The 27,025-nt window shown below is 43.7% G+C and overlaps 1 protein-coding gene across 1 annotated transcript in view; it reads right to left on the bottom strand.

Moving 5' to 3' along the window:
• LOC121464279 (sodium- and chloride-dependent transporter XTRP3A-like) overlaps positions 1 to 22,031 on the bottom strand; it is a 30,365-nt gene extending 8,334 nt beyond the window's left edge. The window contains exons 1-7 of the mRNA XM_041677121.1: positions 21,797 to 22,031; positions 12,691 to 12,831; positions 9,858 to 9,949; positions 7,742 to 7,969; positions 4,344 to 4,454; positions 3,669 to 3,910; positions 2,521 to 2,683 (exon numbers count right to left, since the gene is read on the bottom strand). Coding sequence (XP_041533055.1) covers positions 2,521 to 2,683; positions 3,669 to 3,910; positions 4,344 to 4,454; positions 7,742 to 7,969; positions 9,858 to 9,949; positions 12,691 to 12,831; positions 21,797 to 22,031 — 1,212 coding nt within the window. The remainder of the gene's footprint in view (positions 1 to 2,520; positions 2,684 to 3,668; positions 3,911 to 4,343; positions 4,455 to 7,741; positions 7,970 to 9,857; positions 9,950 to 12,690; positions 12,832 to 21,796) is intronic.
• Positions 22,032 to 27,025: the final 4,994 nt, after the last annotated feature.

Here is a 27,025-nt window from a genome sequence, read left to right as displayed (position 1 = left end):
TTTTAGACATGTATTAATAGCTTAGCCAAGAACTCCAATACACCCAAGATTGCACCCAATAACCAGAACCTAATGACATCACTTAAGATAACCAGACACACAACTAGAACCCCACAATGCCCACTGGACAGTATATAAGCAGAGACCAAGAGCAATGCAGTGTTCTGTGCATCTTTAGGACTGCTGGAGACACTGGAGAGATGCTATCTTGGTCTGCCCTGTAACTGGAGAGTCTTCCCCAAGATCCTGACCCTTGAACCAGAGACCACAATGAGACTAGACCCGTATTTTTGGCTAAGATATATTGCATAGGTGAGCAGCCTTGAGGAGGATAGTCAGGAACTTAGAATGTGAACTTGGTGTGACAACCTTCAGCATAATAAAATGTAACTTTTGTTAAACCAAATACAAGTACCTACTTTCTTGCTCGTGACACCTAAGTAAATGAGAAAAAAACTCTTCAATCAAAAGCCACAAGTCAAATAATATTAAGCCCGCCCTCAGTTAGATCACAGAATTAATGCAGTTCTAATAAAAATCTCTTATGAATCCCTTAAGGAATTTTACCCCCATTGAAACTTGTGGAGGTGATGCTGAATGTAAAGTAAAAATAAACAAAAGCCCCTAGTGTAACAGAGATAAGTCTATGGAAAATAAGAATGATTTGAATGACAGACCTTTCTTTAAGTCTTTAGTAAGAGGGATAGGTATATTTATGTGGAAAGATAATATATTACAGAAAAAGTGGGCTTCCACACACATTATTTAGACATTTTCTCAAAATTAAACTGTTGACTGAGAAAACTATCTTCCAGAACCACTGCTAAAATAGATGCCACTTAGCATCTATATGGTAATAAGATTCAAAATTCCTGCTATGTTTGAATAGGAAAATGTTGGGAAGGTAACATAGGAGACTTTGACTTTCATCTTGAACTTACTGTTTCAAAAAAAAAGTCTTGTCATGACAAAGTCAGTCACACTGAACCTCATAGAAGAGAGAGTGGGAAGTACACTTGAATGCATTGGCACAGGGAACCACTTCCTAAATATAACCCCAGTAGCACAGACACTGAGAGAAATAATTAATAAATGGGACCTCCTGAAACTGAAAAGCTTCTGCAAAGCAAAGGACATGGTCAACAAAACAAAATGACAGCCTACAGAATGGGAAAAGATCTTCACCAACCCCACATCAGACAGAGGTCTGATCTCCAAAATATACAAAGAACTCAAGAAATTGGTCATCAAAAGAACAAATAATCCAATAAAAAAATGGGAAAAAATGGAGTATAGAGCTAAACAGAAAACTCTCAACAGAGGAATCTAAGATGGCTGAAAGACACTTAAGGAAATGCTCAACATCCTTAGTCATCAAAGAAATGCAAATCAAAACAACACTGAGATTCCATTTTACACCTGTAAGAACGGCCAAGATCAAAAACACTGATGACAACTTATGCTGGAAAGGATGTGGGGAAAAGGGAACACTCCTGCATTGCTGGTGGGAGTGCAAGCTGGTACAACCCCTTTGAATGTCAGTGTGGTAATTTCTCAGAAAATTAGGAAACAACCTTCCTCAAGACCCAGTAATACCACTTTTGGGTATATATCCAAAGGATGCTCAATCATGCCACAAGGACATGTGCTCAACTATGTTTATAGCAGCATTGTTTGTCATAGCCAGAACCTGGAAACAACCTAAATGCCCCTTGACCAAAGAATGGATAAGGAAAATGTGGTACATTTGCACAATGGAGTACTACACAGCAGAAAAAAATAACAACATCTTGAATTTTGCAGGCAAATGAATGGAGCTAGAGAACATCATTATGAGTGAGGTAACCCAGACCCAGAAAGACAAATATCATAGGTACTCACTCATAAGTGGTTTTTAAACATAAAGCAAAGAAAACCAGCCGACAAACCACAATCCCAGAGAACCTAGACAACAACGAGGACCCTAAGAGAGACTTATATAGATCTAATCTACTTGGGAAGTAGAAAAAGACAAGATCTCCTGAGTAAATTGGGACTATGGGGACCATGGGAGAGAGCTGAAGGGGAGGGGAGTGGCAGGGAGGGGAGCAGAGAAAAATGTAGAGCTCAATAAAAATCAGTAAAAGAATAAGTCTTGTCATGTTTCCCAGGGTGATCTCATATTAAACTTCTCCTACCTCAACCAACTATAGGAATCATGGGAATGCAATGCAACTCAATGAGGGCCATACATATTTATATCTCCAAATGACAAAAAGTTTATAGCATTTATTCATGGTGTGTGTGTGTGTTACTTATCTTCTGTCTTTCCCAAGTTTTTGAAACTTCAAAAGAGATGAGGAAAAGGAGGGAAAAGCTCAGACTCTAGGGGAGTTTTCCAATAAAAAAGATTCCTAATAGCAGCAGGGAGAGCAGGAGTCCAGTCTCTCTTATCCCTGTTGCAGGGAAAACAATCCAGTTTCCTGTCTTCACCGACTGTGTGGAGAGAGAGGCAGTCTCCACCCTTCCCAGGCCTCTTACCGTGTTCAGCTCTGATTCTAAACTGCAGTTCCTAATGTGCGGGAACACGTCACTGTACTTGCTTGGGTAGGTAGATGCCAGGTAGTCCTTCACCTCTTCCAGGTTGCTGGCTGTCAGAAAGCCATCTTCAAGGTCAAAAGAATTGGTCAGCAGCAGAATCACCCTGCAGAGCAGACCATCATCTTGACCTTCATGACTAAGGAGATACTGGTCCTAACAGCTCTGAGAATCTCAGTGAGGAGAGGGAGTGGATTAATAACCCTTTGTAGGGAAGGGCAGCTATGAATGTCTGTGCAGAAGCTTCACATCTGATCAGAGATGAGGACAAGAACCGTGACCCTACAGTGACGTTTAATATCTGGGCCAGTAATGTATGTTGAAACTGGATGTGGTGATAGAAAAATAACATTGTACTTTAATATGGCTTGTGCCACTGAGTAACCAATTAATTAACCTTAGAATCACTTAAATTCATATCAATATACAAGCTATTTGAATATATATTGACTTCCGTTAATTTCAGTACTACTTTAGAGATGGCTACTTGTGTAACTGGCCACCCTATTGGAATCTTAGCATCTGAAAGATGGTCCTCAAAGATTTTTTTTTTTTGAGACAGGGTTTCTCTGTGGCTTTGGAGCCTGTCCTGGAACTAGCTCTTGAAGACCAGGCTGACCTCGAACTCACAGAGATCTGCTTGCCTCTGCCTCCCGAGTGCTGGAATTAAAGGTGTGCGCCACCACCGTCTGGCAGTCCTCTGGTTTGAGAGATGTCAAAGACAGTAAGCTGTTGTCTCTGGGACTTGACTAGAGAGATCTTGGTTACACTTGAGATGGGGAATGGGGCCAAAAAACCATTTTTTTCTGAATGCCCATTTCTGCTAAGTACAATGACCACTTTAAACTGCCTATTCCCTGCAAGGCAGGCCTTAACTTTTGAACCTCCAGTTACTAGTGCTGGCAGAAGGCAGTAATTATGTAGTTGAGGAAATGACTGACCCTCATACTATAGACCTCAACACTGATGCCTTTAGTCTACTCCTTGACTTCTGGGAACCCAGTCTTTCCCAGTCACCCTTCCAGCTCAGAGCTTTAGAGACTCGCCTTCCCTCTTGCATCCCAAGGTAATGAGGGACAACTTAGACTCACTTGTTTAAGCAGTTTTCATAGTTGAAGGTAGCCTTGAAGCCATAGATGGAGAAGGTCACAATACTGGCAAATATGGCGGTGGTACTAGTGACGATGGACACAATGATGGCATGCTTCTGGCAGTTGGTGGAGGGATCACTGTAGCTGGCAAAGGCAATCAGGCCACCACTCCCTAAGCCCAGTGAGAAGAAGATCTGCGTGGCTGCATTGATCCAGGTCTTGGGGTTGATTAGCTGTTCCATCTAGAAGGTCAATAAGTATAAGGCTGAGGAATCCCAGGTCCTAATCCAAGACTGCCCCTCCCAGGAGAAGTAGGCCCAGAGGTGGGGTGGGGGGGAAATTACCTCCCAACTTCCCCAGCTCTCTAGACCTGGTCTACGTGCAGTATATTTCTTGGCAGGTGAACATGACTGAACCTTAGGTAAGATTATCCAAGCATCCCAAGGGAATTTAAGAGTAAAGAAAGCACTGTTAATTATAGTCAAAGAACTATTAATGTATGTTTAAATCACTATTAATGTTAGTGAGAAACTCTTATCATAGGTGTTTCCAGCCTGGCTTTACTCTGATAAGTCATTGGTCAAAACAGCTTTATTCATCAACCAATCAAAGCAACACATATACAGAAGAACATCTCGCATCAGGTAGCGACATCCTCAGAACTTCTCCCCATACCTTGGGCGTGAACATGTATATCAGGCCATTGGTGGCTCCATGGAGTGTGAGGCCCTGAATCAGGTATATGATGAGCACAAAGTAGGGCATTGATGAAGTAAAATAGGCCACCTGTGGGAACCCAGGAACGGAGTCAACCTCAATTTGTAGGAAGTAGCTATGCACCAGTATGCAAAAAATTCTCAAAATTATCAATATATATATATATCATTTAAATGAAGATACTATTTTTACAGAATGCTTAATTTAAAGCATATGAAATTAAATCAATATAAATGCTGTGAGCTCTTAAGGATTAATCGGTAAAAGAAAACCTCATTCAAGGTTTTTTTTATGAAGCTTAGTGCTGCCCTACCAGAGAACAGCACTGTAAGTGGAGGTTTCTCTCCCGCCCACCAGTTCCTGAATAAACACTCAGAGGCTTAATATTAATTACAAACTGTTTGGTCTATTAGCTCAGACTTACTATTAATGATCTCTTACATCTTAAATTAACCCATTTCTATTAATCACATTAACCCATTTCTATTGTCACATGGATGTGGCATCAGCTCACATCTTGCTTCTCTGGCTGCTGTTGGCATCTCTCAGACTCCGCCTTCTTTCTCCTTGTACCTTTGCTTGGATTTCTTGCCTGGCTCTATTCTGCCTGGCTATTGGTCAAATCAGCTTCTTTATTAATCAATGGTAATAAAACATATCCACAGCATACAGAGAGGCACATATCATAGCACACTAACTTGGAAATGGAGCAAAGCACCAGCTTACATCACCAGGAAGATGGATCATAGCATAGTCTTTGGGTCAAATGTTTTAGGAGTTTGCCCACCGCTGGTAACATCTGGAAAAAGCACTAAAATTCTTTTACAGGGCCTGAAAGTTTTCAGGACAGTTTATCAACTCTAATATGAAAGTAAATAAAGCCAGGAGGCTATGAGGAAGGATTCTTAGGTATGACTGCTTGATTGTCACTGTCAGAAATGATACCAGAAACAAAAAGGACCCGGAAACTTGTCACGTAGGTCTGCCTAGTAGCTATGTTCAGTCTGGGATTAAGGTGTTCCTGCCTAGTAGCTATGTTCAGTCTGGGATTAAGGTGTCCCTGTTGTTAGTCCCTGTGCTCCTTGTGCTCAGGGGCTCTAGTCTCAAAATATTTTGGATAACCCTCCCCATATTTGCCTTTAAAAATTTCCCCTCAGCCTCTGTGAATAATCCTTAGTCTATTATGGCATCCATTTCTCCAAGGCTCTCTGCAAATACTATAATTTATTGTGGCATCATGCTTGTTTCCTCTGTGCTATAATAAAACATCTTAAAAGCAACTTGGGGGAGGAAAGGGTTTTTTTTTAAATTTTTCTTTTATTTATTTATTTTTAAATTTATTTATTTATTAAGGATTTCTGCCTCCTTCCCACCACCGCCTCCCATTTCCCTCCCCATCCCCCGATCAAGTCCCTCTCCCTCATTAGCTCGAAGAGCAATCAGGGTTCCCTGACCTGTGGGAAGTCCAAGGACCACCCACCTCTATCCAGGTTTAGTAAGGTGAGCATCCAAACTGCCTAGGCTCCCACAAAGCCAGTAGTGCAGTAGGATCAAAAACCCATTGCCATTGTTCTTGAGTTCTCAGTAGTCCTCATTATCTGCTATGTTCAGCAAGTCTGGTTTTATCCCATGCTTTTTCAGACCCAGGCCAGTTGGCCTTGGTGAATTCCCGATAGAACATCCCCATTGTCTCAGTGTGTGGGTGTACCCCTTGCGGTCCTGAGTTCCTTGCTCGTGCTCCCTCTCCTTCTGCTCCTGATTTGGACCTTGAGATTTCTTGGCCGGTGCTCCAATGTGGGTCTGTCTCTGTCTCCTTTCATCGCCTGATAAAGGTTAATATTCAGGAGGATGCCTATATATTTGTCTTTGGATTTACCTTCTTATTTAGCTTCTCTAGGATCACGAATTATAAGCTCAATGCCCTTTATTTATGGCTAGAAACCAAATATGAGTGAGTACATCCCATGTTCCTCTTTTTGGGTCTGGCTTACCTCACTCAGGATAGTGTTTTCTATTTCCATCCATTTGTACGCAAAATTCAAGAAGTCCTTGTTTTTTACTGCTGAGTAATACTCTAATATGTATATATTCCATACTTTCTTCATCCATTCTTCCATTGAAGGGCATCTAGGTTGCTTCCAGGTTCTGGCTATTACTAACAATGCTGCTATGAACATAGTTGAGCATATACTTTTGTTGTATGATAGGGCCTCTCTTGGGTATATTCCCAAGAGTGGTATTGCTGGGTCCAGGGGTAGGTTGATCCCGGATTTCCTGAGAAACCGCCACACTGCTTTCCAGAGTGGTTGCACAAGTTTGCATTCCCACCAGCAATGGTTGAGTGTACCCCTTTCTCCACAACCTCTCCAGCAAAGGCTATCATTGGTGTTTTTTATTTTAGGAAAGGGTTTATTCAGCTGATGCTTCTAGGTCATGGTGCAACACTGAAGAAAGTTAGGGCAGGCACACAAGAAGGAATTTGAAGCAGAAGTAAATAAGAAATATTGTTGTATGGTTTGTTCACAGTATCATGTTTTCTTTGTTATTATACCTATTTTTTTATTGTTTTTATTGAGCTATACATTTTTCTGCATTCCCCTCTTTCCCTCCCCTGACCCTTCTACCCTCTTTTGTGACCCCAAGCTCCAATTTACTCAGGAGATCTTGTCTTTTTCTCCATCCTATGTACACCCATGTATGTCTCTTTTAGGGCCCTCTTTGTTGTCTAGGTTCTCTGGGGTTGTGGATTGTAGGCTAGTTTTTCTTTGCTTTATGTCTAAAAGCTACTTATGAGTGAGTAAATATTTGTCTTTCTGGGTCTAGGTTACCTCACTCAATATATTTTTCTAGATCCATCCATTTACCTGCAAATTTCAAGATGTCATTAATTTTTACTGCTGTGTAGTACTCCATTGTGTAAATGTACATTTTCTTTGTAATATGGGACTACCTACCCAGGGAATGGTGCCATTCACAGTGGATTGGGACCCTTAACATCAAGTAATAAGGCCATCATCAGCTTGACATAATGTTATATAAATTAGAGATTTTGGACACTAACATGTTTATAAATTGATGATAAAATAATCAAGTGAATAAACTTGATTCAAAATGAACATAATAATCAAGGAAATCCCCTACAGAGATGCCCAAAGGCCAGTCTGATCTGGGAAAGCCCTCAACTGTGACTCTCTTTTTAGGTGACTCTGGGCTGTGCCAAGTTGACAGTTCACGCTAACTAGGAGAAGCACTTTTCTCTCTAGGCCCTCTGTGAATACTTGCAGAACTCACTAAGGCACCCATCTGTCCACGGCCAAATCCATCCAGGCACAGCCCAATGAGGCTCCCCAGCCTACCTTGCCAGTTGACTCGGTGCCTCTCAGGATGCACAGATACACCATCAGCCAGGCCAGGGTGAGGCACAGTGCTGGCTCCCACTGCACTCCTCCGTTCTCCTGGATGGACGGCGAAATGTTGAGTGTTTTCCTGTACCAGAAGTACTGAGTTGACGAAGCCTTTTCACATTCCTCGTCATAGCCTGTGCGGTTACCATTCAGTGGGCAGACAGACCACGGCAGGGGATCCTTTGGAATGAAGTGAGGATCAACAGAGAGGTAAGGGGAAGGCCGAGGGTTTGGTGGGATGATGGAATATAGCCTTGGTAGTGATCTTGGGGGAGAGGAATCTGGTCCCTCAAGGGCAAATGGCTGCATCCTTTGAGACTGACAAGGACTTGAGTCTTCAGGGGGATTGGATGGCGTGGAGAATGTCTAGTTTGGTTTGGACGTTGAACATTCCCAAAGATCCATACCCAGAAGCTGTATTCCCTTGGATGAGGAGGTGCTGTGGATATTAAGGAGATGGGGCCAAGTAAGAAGTCATTGGGGTGAACTTTCTAAGAAGCTAAGGGGAAATCCTGTCTCTTACTTTCTATTCTGGTTTCATTATCGCTGTTTCCTCCTATTTAGGACATGATGTTCTGCTAAATTTCATTTTTTACTAGAGGCCAAGTTATGAATTAATAAATCTTTCCTCTTTATAAGTTGATGCCTACGATATCTTGATCTAGTAAAGCTAACAAGAGTTGCTTCTTCCTGAAATTTTACATGTGGTCTTTGAGGATTACTGCACTCTCTAGTGGGCCTAGAAGACTCTGTTACTAGCATCTGGATTGTGACCAGAACAGCTACAATACAAGGGCACTGACGCAACATCATTACAGCAGCCAAACCAGGTGCTTAAATGCCAAGCTTTTGTACCACTGCTGTGATGGTCAGAACTGAAGAGATGGCTCAGCAGTCAGGAACAATGGCTGTCTTCCAGGTGACCTAGGTTCAGTTATCAGAACCCACATAGCACCTACACTATACTAACAATTATTTATAACTCCAGTTCCAGGAGATCTGATGCCATTTTCTCATCTCCACAGGTACTATACTAATGTAGTACACAGACATAGATGCAAATAAGCACCCATAGACAAAAAATTTTAACTGAAAAATACTTGTCAATGACTCATGGTTTCTCTCCTTTCAGTCAACTTGGAGCAAACCAGAGAAAGCAACAGTTAAACAGTTAGCTCAGTTCCAACTTCCCCAAGCCAACTCACAATTAGGACACCCTTAAGAGTATAGACGGATGCTTCATCCCATGGGTGTGGAACAAGAAGGAGGTTAAGTCCAGTGCCTTGAAGCTACTGAGTCTCTCAAGTGAGAGACCCTGGAACCAGTGACTTCTTCTGAGCAGTCATTAGCAGTACCTGAGCTTGGCAGTTAAGGCTCCTTGACCCTGTAGGGTGGGAACAATGAAACCCTCTTCTGCTTTTCATGGTTTTAGCTGGTTTCTTTGGAACTTAGAAACAAATGAACTAAAATGTTGTCAATGATTATAACCTAAGGCCAACTGCTCAAAGAGGTAAAGAAGGGAACTGAGGGAAAGAATAAATCTGACCAGAGTTGTGGGTGGTGTGGGAGTAACCCTGCTCTAAGGAAAGTGCCTTGTTGCCCAGGTCAGAGTTATAGGACAAAAGTGTTCCATGAATAGAAACAAATAGGACAAACTCTTGGTTTCAAGGCCACATTTCACAGGACATAGCTCAGGGCCCAGTGGCATTATCTATTGATAGATAGTAGCAAGGCTACTCTACGAAACATCAGAAGCCAGGTCTGTACTCTAGAGTACTCATCCCTTGAGATCCTAGCTCCAAGCAGGTCTTGCTAGTGGATGTGAGAGCCGTTTTGCAGGTCTGATCTGGATGTTCCCACAGACAGCTACCAACTGCCCCCATCCCCTTTGCTTTTAGAGTGGCTTCTCTCCCTTTAGTGTGGTACATCAGAATCAGAAGTTCTATGAATGGTTGGAAGTACGCCTTCCCCTCAAGTTCCCTTCAGGTTATAACCCACAGACTTCTCCATTCTTCCCAGAGGAATCCTCTCCCCTTATTGTTCCTGGTGTGACCAGGCCTCTGCTCACCTGGAAGGAGTGGAAGAGGTACCAGACAGTCCAGGTGTTGATGACATTGTAATACACAGAGACCAAGCAGGAGACCACCAAGCTAGCAATGCCTGAAAGAAATAAGGCCGTGCTGAGAACCAGATATGGTAGCCTGACCTATAAGCATCCCTAGGAGAGACATGATGGGACCACCCAGGGCAGGAATACTTCCCCTTCAGGTCTTTTCCTTAATATGACCTCACATTTGTGACCTGATTCCAAGACTTCTTTCCCCAACTCTCATGCATTTTTAACATCTAAGGCCCTGGACTCCATGCTCAATATGTGTCTTAGGCGGTGCTCTATTGCTGTAAAAAGGTCCTGACCATGGCAACTCTTATAAAAGAAAGCATTTAATTGTGGCTTGTGTACAGTTTCAGAGGTTTAGCCTGTCATTGTCACGGGATGTTCCCACAGACAGCTACCAACTGCCCCCATCCCCTTTGCTTTTAGAGTGGTTTCTCTCCCAGGTGCTGGTGGTCATGTCAGAGGAGCAACACTTGAATTCAGGAGCTCAGCACCAGATCGCAAGACACTGATAGGTGAATCTCAGACAGGCAAGGCCCTGAGGACTTCAGCTTTAGAATGTCTCTTGCTACTGTGCTGTGCCTTTACATGTTTGCTGCTGCCATTTTTCTATGGTATCTGACATGGTGTGAATGGGTGTGTGGGGACCCCCACTGCTTTTAATGTAGTGTGATTGTCTCGTGGAAATATCCCATTCTATTAGGCATTTTTACCTGTGGATTATTATGAAGATGATTTCCTCTTAGGCTGTACTATTTTGCTGAAGCAATGATTTTATTCAACAATAGAGTTTAAATAGAATTTTGATTAAGGGTTTTTAAATATAATAAGGGATTATGATAGAGGTTAGTTTATTAGGAAAATTAATATAGGTAAAGGCAGGATAATATAGTGTTGCCCCCACCCTTGATAAAGCAGGGGCGGCAGATAGAAAAATAAGAACAAGGAAGTATCATACAGCGAGGACTTATGATTTCTCTTGAGTCATAAAGACTGTGGGTTAGGTAAATGATTAAGGAAAACAACTGAGTCCTAGAAGCTAGGCTAGCTCAAGTTTTTAATCTTGATGTTCGGAGATGTGTTCATGGCTTTTGGTGTGCATCATAGCTAAAACAAGGCTTTAAATAATGACTTAAAGGTTAGGTTAATGTGTATTTGTTAATGGCTTGGGGAACAATATAAAGTTTAGAAAGGCACACTTTTGATAGTTGACAGAGATTCATTGAGGCCTGGGAACAAAAGCCATGGCAACCTGGCTATTGCGAGCTGATGTACCTTTCTTGCTAGGATGGGTTAGTGATCAAAGGTGATCATTCCTTGTACCCATTTCTGCCCTCAGTTTCCAGATATAAAAAACCGTTGATGAATGGGTATGCACCCTGAGGATTTAAAGTAGAGCTGACTATTTTTTACATATAAAAGTTTTAGATTTGTGATTCTTTAAGACATTTTATATGATTACTTTTTAAGATAAATAATAGTGATTGATCTTTTTTTTGGTAACTGCAAAATGCAACCTGCCAGTAAAAGAACTGGCTCAGAAAATTGCTTATACACTGTTAATTTATAACAAGTTGCTTGGACATGAATGTATATGGGTTCTTGGAGATAACTTTTCACCTGTAGTACATAAAATGTTTAATTATGTAAAATATATTAAAAGATGTTATTTTTTACTTGTATTCATTGTGATCATTCACTTTAAAATAGAATGTAACCACATTGTAATTTTTATATTGCCTGAAAGATACTATTAGGATATATAAGCTAATAGGGAAAATAAAGACACAGAAGGTATACACCTAGATCGAGGTAAAGAAAATAAGGAAAACAGATGATAGAGACCCTAAAGGTGTGTAGGTAGGGATATGTGTGTGTGTGTGTGTGTGTGTGTGTACAAGCATGTGCACATGCATTTCTCTTTTTTGCCAGTCCCAGAGAATTAAGTTTTATTCCCACAGATAGAAAAGTCAAGCTGAGTGATTAGTCTGCTGACGCCACAGCTCCCCTCCAGTTGCTGAGCTGCTGAAGGCTAGTTCCCACAGCAGCACTCAGGACTGTTGCTGACCTTGGTCCTGGTGGGAGTATGTGGGTACTGGTACCACCACCGGTACCACCACCACCACCACCACCGGGAAATCTGGCCAGTAAGTGGTGTCAGTGCTCCTTGGGGACTCAGTTGCCTGCCTTCCTGTTATACAGAGCTGACCCCTCCTCTCTCCTGAACAATTGCTCCCCTTTCTGGATTGGGAAGGTACCCGGAATAACTGTGGCCATTGATGGCCCTGGAACCTAGGCTTTTACAGAAGAGGTGAACAATGTCTTGAAGATACCAGAGGATAGCAAGTGGAGGTCACTTTGAAAAGCTATGGTGGGATGTGAAGCCACCCAGTATTCGCAGGTTCCTTGACTTCCAAACTTCGGCAAACTTTATGGTTCCCCTAAGTGGTGTGGGAAAGATGAACAGGCTCACGCAGCCATGCCATTTTCAGTAAGCAGGGGACAGTTGTGTACATTCCCAGGTGGTAGGGGCTGGGACTGAATGAATGCTTCTGTGCCAGGCACCGAGGTCCTGAGTAGAGATGCTTTAAGGTGGGGGTTTCCCTCGGGGGTGGGGTTCCATGTGAGGGTCAGAATCCAGGGCCCTCCCTACCCAAGTTCAATGGTAGCCCTCCCTGGGCTGTCAATTCACCCAACCACAGGTCCTGCTCATGGACAGCAACCTGCACGCCTGTCCAGGAACACACAAATCTCTGTCAGAGGAACTGAAAAGGATCCCACATACCGACACCACTGAGGTAGGGGCTGATGGTCCTCCAGGCACCGATGCTGCCCTGCCGCATGCGCTGCCCCACAGCCAGCTCCAGGTACAAGAGAGGCATCCCTTCTACGATGAGCATGATGATGTAGGGGACCAGGAAACTCCCTGTGAGAGGCCAGAGCTGAGCATCAGGTCAGTGTGAGAGATGGAATTTACCCTGTCGTCCCTCTGTGCAACTGTGTTTCTATCACCCAGCCTTTCCCCATCCAGTCCTCTTTCCATCCCATTCATTGCCCTCAGACATTTCCCCTCAAAATCTAGTTCTTCTTCATTTGTATCTTGTACCTTCATATTCATCCCTGCCACCCCTCTGTTCTATCTTCTATTCATCGTACCAATCCAACCTTTTATTTATCAATCCACCCATCCATGTCTCTCCATTTTCCTGTTCACTTTTCATGCATTTTTCTGTTTGCCTATCCATGGATGACAGGTAGCCATGTTAGTTATTTAAATCTTTGAATACTTCCATCCTGGGAGGCAAACCGCCACTGGCCCCAGCTCCGTGAGTGTCATTCTCCATGGCTCTGCTGGACCAGCTTCTGCAGCAAAGCTTTTACCCTCCTTTCTGAAAAGTGTGTTGGGGAGATTAGGAAGTCAGAGGACAACTTTAGAAGTTGGTTTTCTCCTTCCCCCTTTACGTGGCTTCTGGGGATTGAACGCAGGTCACCAGGCTTGTGTGGTACATAAGTACCTTTATGCACTGGGCCATATCACTAACCCCTCCCTATCTTCTCTTTCAGCATTTAAGGGCCATTGAAAGGCTAGACCACTAACTTGCCAAATACTTATAACTTTGCTTGTGAGTGCTTGTCTTCCTGCAGATCTGATTGAGTCTATGTGACCATACCTTTTCTAAGGTCTAGTCATACAGGGTCTGTGGGTGGGGTGGAAAACTCAGCAAACCTGCTTCCTTCCCTGAAGGGTTCACCTAGGTAGAGAATTTTGGATGCTTTAGAGTTGCCTGGGCTATAGACTGTTCCTTCAGACTTGATATTTTCAGAGGGCTTAGTGGCCTAGCAAACACAGGGGCAGGTAAGTTAGCTGGATGACCCAGTACACAGAACTCCATACCACACCCATCTTTTAAAGAGATATCTGCATATCTATTTTAAGCACGTACCTTTAGTCTAAAATTTCATTTTGCTAATGGTGACTTAAAAAAAAAAAACTTTCAAATCCGCAAATTCTTAAGGAGTGGTCTGTGAATGGAGCTTTAAATAGCCTTTCACTGCCAGATAAACATACAGAGGCAGGCAGGGGCACAAGATTGCCCAAGTCTGGGGCATGGAGGCATGACCCAAGACTGCTTTGGCATCTTCTCTCATCCATCCCAGCTTAATGGTTCCTTGGCTGGGACCTGAGAAACTCCAATGGGAGAAATGCAAAAGAAAAAGCCTGACACACCAGTAGCAGGGATTGAGGGTGGTTTCTAGCGGGAAAAGCAGAAGTATAGGCACACACAAACCTTAATAGTCATAAAATGCCCCCTGGCACATAGGGGTTGCCTGTGTAACAGGGGTATTGCGGTCATCTATGGGACTACCGACCAAGAACTGAACTTCCATGAAGAAGACCCAACTGCAATGAAAGGGGATAGTTTTAATGCTTTAGGTTGGGTGGGGCCCTGAGACCCTGTGTGTTTTACAGGGTTCCTGGGTCCTTCTGCTTTCTCCCCTTGGTCCTGTTTTGATTCCTTCCCACAATGTGTTCTGGGAACAAGAAGCTGCTATCTTAGGAAACCTGCTTCCCCTTCATTTGTTTTCCTATGCTGCTCTAACTCTTCTTCAGCGCTCCCCCAGTCCCACTCAGAGGTCCACACCAACAGCTGTCAGGGCAAGGGGCTACGACAGCTCTAACTGCTTCTTGTTGAGGGGGGCAGGGTCTGGGCTGGGCTAGTCTGAGAGAGGTGGACTCTTACAAGCCGGGCTCTTGGGGCCTGCCCAGTGGGTTGCAGCCCCACACTTCAAAAATAACCTGCAGTCATCCACTGGGTCCATTCAGAGCTTCAGTTCCATCTTTCACAGGACTTTATATTCCCTTTGTGATGGCTAAACTTGATTGCTGACATTGATTACACATGAGATCAACTACAGCGCAAAGAACTCGGCACAGCTGTGGGGAATTCTCTTGGTTGGATCATTTGAGGTGGGAAGACTCACCCTAAGTCAAGGTCATACCTTCTGGTTTTGAAAAGTTTACCTAAAAGGATATGGAAGGAGGAAGCTTGATATCATGTTCTGATGAGGAGGCTTTCTTCTGATGGTGTTAGAACCTACTTCTTCAGGTTCTAACAGACCGAAACATCCAGACTTGTGGATGAACAACTACAGAATTTTTGGCTTTTATTTTTCCTGGATAGCTATTGCTGGACTATCTGATGACAGCCCATAAACTAGTATAATGGGTCTGAAAAAGCATGGGATAAAACCGGACTTGCTGAACATAGCAGACAATGAGGACTACTGAGAACTCAAGAACAATGGCAATGGGTTTTTGATCCTACTGCACTACTGGCTTTGGGGGAGCCTAGGCAGTTTGGATGCTCACCTTACTAGACCTGGATGGAGGTGGGTGGTCCTTGGACTTCCCACAGGTCAGGGAACCCTGATTGCTCTTCGAGCAGATGAGGGAGGGGGACTTGATCGGGGGAGGGGGAGGGAAATGGGAGGCGGTGGCGGGGAGGAGGCAGAAATCTTTAATAAATAAATTAAATAAAAAAATAATAATTCATACTATTATTCATGTTTTTTTAGAGAACTCGAATAGACCCTTATAGATAAGAAGCTGAGTTGGGACTCAGGTCCCTGAGTATCTCTTCAAATGCACCACAGAATAACAAAGAACAAAAGTTCTGATAAGACATACCCTTTTCTTAAGCCAGGCCTTGTAAATGCTATGGAGCATAGACCAGTAACTCTATTTCTTTAAGCCTAGGTTCAACATTGAGGTATTGAACTGTGGCTTCTTACAAAATTTGTCAGACACTTGTAACATGATTAAGCCTTCTTGCTTTCTTTTCCATTCTAGAAAAATATCCAGCCATCTTATGAGACAGAGATACCAACAGGTCAATAGCCACCAAATCTAGGTGTGACAATCTTTTGCAAGTAGGCACAGTTGAGGTCATGAAGGTGGCAGGGTTTTGGCTTGGAAGATAGTGCTATATAACATCACCTTAAAAAAAAGTTGAACCCAAACTACATATATATTACTTGTATATATACTGTTAAATAATGGGGGTTGGTAAATTCCTAGGTAAAGCTTACAAAAACACACACACAAAAAAAACACACAAGACAATCTTCATACAGTACATGGTGATCTGCCTTGACAACACTTTTGATTTTGAATGAGCATAGGCAGCTCATATACCATGAAACAATGCCTTTAATCTCTTGTTCTTTTCCCTTGTCACAGTGTGAGATTGCTATCCTAACAAGGAAAAAGAGCTTTGGAGGATATTTTGAGGCAAACATTGTTGGGTCTGAAGTAGAAGGGCCAAATTCCACCTCTAGACAGTTTCTTAGGGTGCTCAAAACAGCATATCAGTTTACACAAAAGGCATTTGCTCCTTTGTAAAACTGGACCCAGTGGCTTACACAGGACAGGAGAGTAACTGTTGAATTCAGTGACCAAAGTACCATAACCAGCAGAGAATTATCCAGGTGAGTCTCACTCACTGGGTCATGCACTGGGGACAAGAGATTGAATAAAGTTCCCCTTTTAGAGTTAATACATTTTGTAAAGCCATAAATGAGTGGCAGTGAGCCCCCATAAAATAGGAAGTTTTCTACCTCTCTAATGACTAACTGAAGGCCTTCCCTGTCTAGACTTGGGGTGACCAACAGCTTGGAAGACTCTACCCATAATCAGTTTGCATGAGTCTGAAAATGGAGGTAGACAACCTGAAAACTCAATAAATAGCTTCTGCCAAAGAGAAGGTTCTGCAAACATAGGTGGTCGGCAGAGTTCTCCCGCAGCCTCCTGCAAGGGAAACACCCTGTCTTAGTTAATACTTGGGACGCAGCTCCTGACCGAAACCAACAAAAGCAATGTTTGTTTTAATGTCTAATTCAGCTCACTGAGGAGGCAGCTGAGTAGTGAGACTTCAGAAGAATCCTGGAAATAGTTTGTCTCATTTACAGTGAGATGAAAGAAAAAAAAGATGTCTTGGGTCAGTATTGCCCCTTTTCTACCCACATTCCCTTGCCCATCTTGATGGACTGTTGTGGGATATTTTTCCCTTTTTGCTTTTTGAGGGGTCTACCACCCAGCTCCCAAATAAATCACACACCGAGGCTTATTCTTAGTTATGAATGCCTTGCCATAGGTTGGATAGTTTCTAGCGAGCTTTTCTTGTCTTAAATTATCCCCATTTCCTTCTTACCTCTCGGATTTTATCTTTCTTTCTTCTGTATGCCTTATTGTCCTTCTGAATTGCTGACTCCTAGTTTCCTCCTCTCCTTTTCTTGCTCCTCCTCTTTGGTTCTCCTTCTATTTATAATCTCTGCTTGCTAGCCCCGCCCATCTTTGCTCCTGCCTCCCTATTGGCCGTTCATCTCTTTATTAAGACAATCAGGTGTTTTAGACAGGCACAGTAACACACCTTCACAGAGTTAAACAAATTCAGCGTAAACAAAAGTCACACACCTGAAAATAATATTCCCCAGCAATGGTCATCTCCAGCTTGTCAACAATCAGCAGCCAGGGCAGTCCCAGGAAGAGGCTGAATAACCTAACCATGGTTCAGTTCTCTGCCATCTCCCAGTTTCCCCCCTTAGTTTTCTTAGTGCAATATTGCTGTCTTGTCCCTGGACACAGGGAGTCAGGTCCAAGTGCTCTAGAGCTCCATTTATACCCAAGGCATCTAATCCCATCATTCATCAAACACTTGATTTGGTCAGGCAGTGGTGTGTACACCTTAATCCCAGCACTTGGGAGACAGAGGCAGGTGGATCTCTGTGAGTTCAAGGCCAGCCTAGTCTACAAAGCAAGTTCCAGGACAGCCAGGGCTATACAGAGAAACCCTGTCCCAAAACACAAAAACAAAACAAACAACCCTCTCCACTGATTGCCATGTAAACCATCTATCTATGTAAACCACACAAGCTCTGGAAGAGGTGCTGGAAGCCACGTTGTCTGAGTCCACTTAGCACATGCTGTGTGAGAGGGACTTCTTTACTCCAGCCTTATATCATCACAAAATCCATGATTATTGCCTGTGATCAGTGATTCACATAAGTTTACAGAGCCAGAGAGATGGATGCAAAAGGAGACAGATAGGTTCCATCCCATTAGTCAACTGTCACACATGTTATGCAGGCATAAATGGCCAAGACTCTATTAGGAAGAGCTGGGAGCCAAGATTCATCATGGATAGCTTCTAGGAAGCCCAGTGCTTAGGAGCTATCTTCTTTTTGCGGACACATCAACCTACCAATTCAGAAATTCTCTAACATTCATCTGCATAAATCTCAGAAATTGGAATTTCCAGTCCATTATCAGTCTTGGCTGGCAAGCATAACAAGTGGACATCTGTAGGATACTCTTGGACACTGGGTAACAGTATCTTCTGACCTCTGAAGATCCCCTGACCATAGCAACCAGACCTGACTGAGAACCAGGTGGAGAAATAGATAGGCCCCCTGCTACCATGGGAACCAAGAAGCTAGGGGGAGAATCACCTAGGTGCTCAGAAAACTGCAGTCTGCCTTCAGAGCCCCAGATCTTAACCCCTTGTTCTCCTGACCCCACTGCAGTGAATGGTTTCTGCTACAGCTAATGCACCCCTCTGTTGCTTCTGGGAGCATCCCTGAAGGCGCTTCCTTTATTGACCACACTTGGAAGACATTGTGATGTGCTAGGCAACACAGGAACCTGGAAATGGCCTCTTAAACTTCACCCAGGCGGGAAACCAGTCCGTATAGCACTAAAACCCACATAGGATCTGCTCATAGCTGTGGAGACTTGCTACACTTTTGGTTTATATGTCTGATATTTCCCATTACAGGGTTTTAAAAATCCTATCAGGTGCTCCTTACTTAAGGCCAGTGGATAAAAGAGGTCCAAAAGGGTTAAGGACACAGTCTAGGGAGCACGTGTAAGACAAAAGAGACATGGGAATGCCCTGCTGAGCTGATTTGTCTCCTGAGCCAGGGCAGTTTCTCTGTGTAATCCTGACTGTTTGGGAAATCACTCTGTAGAACAGGTTGACCTCAAACTCAGAGATCTGCCTGCTTCTGCCTCCCAAGTACTGGGATCACCCTAAGTGCTAGGACTAAAGGTGTCCTATGCCTGGCATATTATTTGTTCTTAAAATAACTCTTTAATATCTTGGGATCTTAATGAATTCCCAGTCTTAAAAGATCCAACATTCAAAACAACCTAAAGTAAATATTGCCTTTGGCCTATTTTTCCCCACTTCAAATTAATAATCTGTAAGCAAACCCCCTAAGCACTCAGAGCAAATAATTTTCCTTATGTACCCATAATAAGAGACTATGGGATATTTTCCCATTCGTCACACAACTGGAGAGTGAAAAAAAAAAAGTGGGTGTGCCCATAGTTCTACATCGAACTGGGGAGAACCAGGATTGGAAATGCCAGGCAGAGCAGCACTAATTCCCGGTGAAGACTTCGGCTACAGCCTCCGAACCCAAGCAGGCTGATCCTTCTTTTGCCCACAACTGTCAATGGTAGCAGTTTGTTTATCTAGCTACTGGCCCTGGGCTGCTGAAAATTCCCTTGAACTTCCCAGGTCTGGTAATCTTAGTGCTAGAGGCTCATGATAAAAACAAAACAAAGCAAAGCAAAAACCTCTCCTTTAGCTCCAAGAATTGACAGTTATTGCCTTGGGAATAGAAGTTTGGACCCCATGAACATTAAAGCAATATTTCAGTAGCTCTACCCACAGCCCCCAGCTAAGTGCTCTTGCCACTTTCTTCTCCACCCAACAGCTTGGGGATGTCCACAGCCCAGTGTCTTTTGTACTCATACACCAGGGACATGCGGGAGCCTGGGCTAAGGAAGGGGCGCGTGTGTGGAGGGGGCCATTTGTTCCACCACCCCAGCAGTAGCTATGTGAGCTCTGGGAAAGCAGCTAAAGCACCTTGGGGCACCAGCACCCGGTAAAGGTTTCCTACACAGCGACAGAACTTGCCCTGCTAGCTCACTCACCAGCTCCATCTGAATTTCAGGTACTGCCCACCTCAAACTCAAAAGCAAGCTTGGTATCAGCTTGCTTGGAAAACGTCAAGTCTAGTTCAGGTTTTGCCTGTGTGCTAGAATGGCTCAAGAAAGAGAAAAAGTTGAGCAAAGCTTCCCTACCCAAGACAGTCTACTTCCAGGTGCCTACACTTAGCTATTCCATAGCTCACGAGCCCTGGATGGGCTAAGGAAGCCATCAAGAAGAGGCGTGGGGGAAATCTACTCCCTCCCACCCTCCGTACTCTGGAAGACTTTTGGTTCCTCGGAGTCCAATGTCTCTTGGCTTAGTTGTGGCTCTACCCTAATTATCATATCGAGAGCCGAATGAGATCATCGCCTTGCCCTGTCTTCCTCCCTTCCTGAGCCCAGGCTTGCTCACCATGCTAGTCCTGGTTGAAAGGTTCCTTCCCTTGAGTGCCGGAACAGTCATGGACACTTTCAAGTCCTTCTCCGCAATTTTGAGTCAGCTATGTGACCCTACGGAGGGGTCTTCTCACATCATGGGTGAGAGAAGCCAAGAAATGTAATAGGGGTGCTGGTAGTCATCTAGGGTATCATGAAGCTCAGTTCCCAGGGACAGAAAACAGCTGCGGGGAAAGCAACGGTTTAACCCCTTTGGGATGGGCGTAGTCCCAGGACTGTCAATTGTCTCTTACTTGGTATCTGATAGGGTACCCGGGATCCTCCCTTTCCTCCTATTGGTACTGTTTAGATGTCTCCTCCCACACTGTGCTGTCCTGCCCTTTCTCCTCACTATGTCTTCCAGGAACAGGAAACAGCCAGCTCAAAACCTGCTTTGCAAAGGAACCCTAGCCCGGTCTTAAACTGTCATAAAGCATTCTGCTCTTAATGCATTGCCCAATCTACTCAATTGTGGGCCCTTGGGTTGTATCCAGTGTCCTTTCCTAAACCAAGACTGGGAATTCGGGTGGCCCATAGATCCCAGAAGTGGAGCAGCTGGAACTGAGGTCTCATGAAGAGCCTTGTGACCACGTGAAAACAGTGAAGGCCTTGGAGGGGGCAACACATACCTCATACTAATGGAGCTCAGCTTGTCCTTGTGTGCAAGTAGGGTCTGAACACTGTCTTCTTGCTCCGGAGGCTTTTCAAGGCTAAATCCCCTCCCTGCTCTGTAAAGGCTGGGTTTTCACCCTTTAGCAGCTTGATGTTAAAGGAGGCTGAGACCTGTGTAGTTTATTCTTTGAGACACCTGACAGCGGAAGCCAGATTCCCGCAGCTGTTTGGAGTTACGCTCTAACACTGAAAAAGGCCGTCTCATTTTAACCCAAAGTATCAAGCAGTAACTACAGCAGATCTGGTGTGGCCCAAGGTCAATTTGTCTCTGTGACAACCTGTTGTTTGTTTGTCTGCTGCCTAGAAGCAAACTCAAACCAAGGAGGGAGTGTGGGCACCTTTTAGCTGGACCTAGTAATCACTTCCTTCACTTCCTCAAACCTCCACAATATAATTCAAGCAAAAGAGTTCTGCAAGCTTTTTTTTTTTTTGTCAAGAAAACAATAACACAGCAGAATAGAATGAACCGTAGTTGGTATCACATTTTATACACAAAAAAGGAGAAAGGGAAGTAGATCATCGCTCCAGATACACAATCCAGAGGTTAAAAACTTAGATAAAGAACAGAGAAAACCTTTATGACTTCAGGTTAGGCAAAGATGTTTTAGATAGCACAGCAAGCGCCCTGTGTGTGGAAGTGAAGCCCAAACCTTCCTTCTCTGCTGGATTGTGGGCCAGCTCTTTGACATCCAGCCTATAATTCATCCGGATTCCAGGGAGGTAAAAGCTTTAGATGTGAAGCCCTTGTCACTCAGACATGCTGCCCCTCCCTGCACATGGCACTTACCTCCACCGTACATCTGGCACAGGTAGGGGAAGCGCCATACATTGCCCAGGCCCACAGCATAGGAGACACAGACAAGTAAGAACTGCAGGGGGTTGCCCCACTTTGGCCGCCCCTTCTCCACAACCCCAGACTGGGCATACTCTGATGACCCCAGTCTTCCTGGGAGCTGACCAGGGCATTCAGGGCCTCCCCAAGGCTGCAGCTCCTCATCCACATGTGCTAAAGGTGATTCCATCTTCTGAGGCAACTCTCAGCATAGAACGGGCAACTGCTGTGCTCTCTTCTGGATTCCAGGCTCCTGTGTTTTTTGCTGTTCTGTCTCCAGGACTCTGGAATCGACTTACTGCCCTATTTGGCCCTGGCGTGGATCTTCTCTGCTTGGCTGGTGTCCCCTTCTCTGCCTCAACCTCAGAGGTGGCCAGTTCACACCCTCCCACTGACCTTTGGTCACATTCTTTTCTGTTTCATGTCTCTCAAACTCCAGGATTTCTGGGCTCCTCAGACTGCTCTTAAGGGCGTCTGCACAGAATTTCACAAAGATGGGATTGTATCTGCTGGAGGCTGATGGTGAACAAGAAAGTGTTTAGCTACAAACTGCATGATCTGTGTGTCTGTCAATTTCTATAGAATAAACACTCCCACTATGGGGCATCCGAGCATCCAATACAATTCGTTAAGTGATACAGGACACCATTACGTTGGGTTCCCACCTTGCATATACAATGACACAGGCAGCCTCAAGAGTATAACCAATAGTAAAGGAAAGCGAGTAATCAAAAACGGTGAGTTTTGAGTATTGTGTCTGATTTATAATCCACGCATCCCTCAGACCTCAGTAATAACTGTATGTAGCAATCACCTCACCCAAAGAGATGAAGCCCAGATTCCCAGCGCGGGTGACTCAGTCCCATCTAACCCCAACTGAGTGTCCCCAGGAAGCCGTTTTGGCTAATGGATGACAGCTAAGGGAACCTCACTGTGCCTACCAGAAAGAGGATACAAAGGACTATCAAACCGTGTCACCGGAATTCTGGAGGAAAAAGAGAAAGGGAGGACAGCTTTAGCTGGGGTTCTATAGTCTTCCCTACCAACTAAGAAGGTTATACAATTTTCAATCATTTGCTCATCCTGGTGAGTCCACTCTTAATTAATCATTGAAGTTTCTAGTTTCCCGTATGAGAAAGTCCAAACTCCTTAGCTCTGTTTACAAGGTCTTGAGGGTTTTGGTGGTGGTGGTGGTGCAGTTCTTTAAATAAAAAAAAAAAAAAAGATTTGCTTTTATTGATGGCTGTGAATCACGATTTGAGTGCCGGAAACTGGACCCAGACTCTCTGCAAGAATAGCCAGAGCTTTGTAACTGCTGAGCCATTGCTCCAGCCCCAACTTCTGAGATGGGGTTTAACTAAGTTGCTTGTTTAGGTTGGGTCTTCAGTCTTTCAAATAGGTGGGTTATAGGTGCACCTCACTCACCTGGCTCACGTTGACTTCTAATGACAATTATTACATTATTTGATATTTGTTTTGTGCCCTAAGATATGGTCTGTTTGGGGGGAAGTTCAATGTGCTGATGAGAATATATATTCTACAGCTGTTGTATGAATAAGTTTTAAAAATGATAATTGATCTTTTATCGTTATACAATGATCTTCTTTTCTCTTTCTTTTACAGGATTTTGTTGTTTGCTTTTTGAAACAGATTTCCATTCTGTAGCTTAGCCCTGGAATTCATAGAGCTATCGATCATCTATTTGTCGAAGCCTCCCCAATAGTGGGAATTCAGGCACAAATTTTTACTGTTTTTGGTGTGAAGTCTGTTTGGTACTATCTTTTCATTTTCTAAGTTAGCCTGGTCACATAACAAGAAGAAGTCTTGTAGAGACAGAAGCCTGTAATTGCAACCAGGAAACGAGAAAAAGACCAACCATAGACACTTGCTTGGAGTTTTATCTACAGTGACAACTGGTAAAAACCAACGTTTCTTCATCTTATGTCCCAGATCTGAGTCAAAGTTTTCTGGAATAAACAGAAAGTGTCATGGTTAATGTCAAGTGTACAAAGATCCAGCCAATTGGTGAGAAAGAGGACAGATTCCATAATCACCACTGTAGTGCCTAGAAACAGAAAAAAAAATCATCTGAGATATGATTTTTTAGTACCAGCCCAAGAGAATTATTGAGAAACATCTTGCTCTGCGTGTTGCAGGGGGCCCCTTGTTCGTCCCAGCCACCCAGAAACAAAATAACCACACAGAAACTGTATTAATTAAATCACTGCTTGGCTCATTAGCTCTAACTTCTTATTGGCTAACTCTCTTTTTGGGGGTGTTGTGGGGAGAGGAAAGAAAGGATTTATTGGGCTTACCTATCTTGCATAGTACATTGAGGGAAACCAAGGCAAGAATCCAAACTGGACAGGAACCTGGAGGCAGGAGCAGATGCAGAGGCCATGGAGGGGTGCTGCTTACTAGCTTGCTCAGTCTGCTTTTTTAAATTGATTTTTATTGAGCTCTACAGTTTTCTCTGCTTCCCTCCATGCCTCTCCCTCCTTCAACTCTCCCCCAAGGTCCCCATGCTTCCAATTTACTCAGGATATCTTGTCTTTTTCTACTTTCCATGTAGATTAGATCCATGTAAGTCTCTCTCAGTGTCCTCATTGTTGTCTAAGTTCTTTGGGGTTGTGATTTCTAGGCTGATTTTCTTTGCTTTATGTTTAAACACCACTATGAGTGAGTACATGTGATAATTGTCTTTCTGTGTCTGGGTTACCTCACTCAAAATGATGTGTTCTAGCTCCATCCATTTTCCTGCAAATTTCAAGATGTCGTTATTTTTTTCTGTTGTGTAGTACTCCATTGTGTAAATGTACCACATTTTCCTTATCAATTCTTCAGTGGAGGGGCATTTAGGTTGTTTCCAGGTTCTGGCTATGACAAACAATGCTGCTATAAACATAGTTGAGCACATGTCCTTGAGACATGATTAAGCATCCTTTAGATATATACCCAAAGTGGTATTGCTGGGTCTTGAGGAAGGTTGTTTCCTAATTTTCTGAGAAATCGCCACACTGACAATCAAAGGGGCTGTGCCAGCTTGCATTCTTCTTGGCTAACTCTTACATATCAATTTAACCCATTTCTATTAATTTGTGTATCACCACAAGGTCGTAGCCTACCAGCAAAGTTTCAGCACGTCTATCTCCAGTGGCGGCGGCTCCATGATGCTCTCCGACTCTGCCTTCTTCCTCCCAGCATTCAGTCCAGTTTTCCCTGCCTACCTAAGTTCTGCCCTATGAACAGGCCAAGGCAGTTTCTTTATTCATTAATGGTAATCACAGCACACAGAGGGGACTCCCACATCACCTACAGGATATCTACAGAAAGCAAAGTTATGTCACCATGGGGAAACTGTATATATACTCTAGAGAGCTCCCTGGCTCACCTGTTCAGCTTAGGATCTTCTGACTCTACAGTGGTGTGAAAGCAAAATGAATTCTGTTTTAGTTTGGGTTCCAACATTTTGTGGGCAAGCAGTCTGAAGCAGGATACTCACATGCCCTCTGGGACGGTCATTTGACAGTGAACTGTTGCTCTGACTGGTCAGGAGTGTAGGTGTAACAAATGCATTTTCAATGTAGGGTGCTCTTCAGTTTACAGTGAGGTCAGCAGGATGTAACCACAATGTGGGTGGAGGAGTGTCGGAACACAGTCCAAGATGGAGTCGTGTAAGAATTTTGAGTGCTGGGACTAGAAAGATGGTTTGGTGGTTAAAAGCACTGATTGCTCTTCCAGAGGACCTGGGTTCAATTGTCAGCACCCACATGGCAGCTCACAGCTGTCTGTAATTCCAGTTCCAGGGGATCTGACACCCATGGCAAACACATAAAATAAAAATAAATAAAAAGAAGAAATATTCTTAACAAAAAAAAAGAATTCTGAGTGCTTGTGAGGGAACTCCAAGAAAACAAGAGTCTTGTGACCTCAGTTTCTTCAACACCTGGAGCTGTTCTTGGATTATGCTTCCGTGTACCTCCCAGGTGTATTTGATAGGAGCACGCTTATCAGATTATTCATTCCCACTGGCTATTGTTATTTGTTTATGGGCCTCTATAGAAAAACATGTTTTTGCCTCCTGCAACTTGTCCTCGTGTTTATACACAGTTTGAACTCCTGAGAGATTTACTCATGTGACCTTTCTTAACCCTTAAAGTATGAATTGTCTGATGTTTCGAATGAAATTGGCTATTGCATTAGACTTTAGTCCACCTCATCTTTAGGCTCCATTCTTCCAGGTCCTACTGCCTTTACAGTGGTAAACAGAGGAGCATCTGTATTTTATGACAGCATTGCTTCTCCTGTCTGATTTCCATAAACAAAACTGTTCCACAGATGTGACTTCCCCTATAACAAGAAATGCTCAGTAATGTATTTAAATTTTTACAAGTTGTTCTGAGCATAAGTGTTGGGACCATTTGGAGTCCTGGCCTCCAGCTAGAGATCCTTGCTAGAGATCTTTACTTTCCTTCAGAATTGAGTTACTAAAGGCTGTGTCAAAGTTGTTTACCAGCTCTGCTTCACAAGCACGTGTTGCCTTGGCCTTAAGGATCAGAGGATAAGGTTTTCACCTGTTGGCCCACTTGACTGTTGGGTATATAAGCCTCCGTGGTGCTATTGAATATAGGGCTTCTTACCATGGACTAGAGGTCCGTGTCTCTGTCTCCCTGTCTGTGTGTCTCTGTATGTTTCAACCTCTAGCCCCTTGCTCAAAGCTCTATGGTAGTACATAGAGCACAGACAGGCATTGTGCGCTGAACACAAGTATTTCCAAACACATCATATACTTTCCTCCCTTCTTAAACAGGCTTTGCCCTGGCTTGCAGATTTGATTGCACATTGGATTCTCCTGAGAGCCTGGGTCTCACTCCCAAGATTTTCTGATTGATGCCTCTTGGATCTGGCAGCATGGACACTGGAAATTTTCAATGCTCCCAGGTGTTTGGAATGGCAGAAATGTTGGACATTCTGAAAAAGTAATAGAATAATGACATAGGTCAACCTTACTCTTCTCACCTTTGAGGGTACATGATATTGAGACCTTGACTGTGACTGACCCTAGGGAGGCATGACAAGTGCTGAAAGAGAGTGACTATGCCTGAGGGTTGAGAGGAGGGCACAGATGCTTAAGAATCCAGGGATAGACCCTGCTGTATTGTGGAATGCACCCACTCTTCAGGC

Source organism: Microtus oregoni, unplaced genomic scaffold (assembly GCF_018167655.1).
Source record: "Microtus oregoni isolate MIOR12 unplaced genomic scaffold, Mior012 000028F_ref0000031, whole genome shotgun sequence".
Taxonomy (NCBI): Eukaryota; Metazoa; Chordata; class Mammalia; order Rodentia; family Cricetidae; genus Microtus; species Microtus oregoni.
The sequence above is the reverse complement of the archived record's forward strand: the minus strand, read 5'-3'. Positions and strand labels throughout refer to the sequence as shown.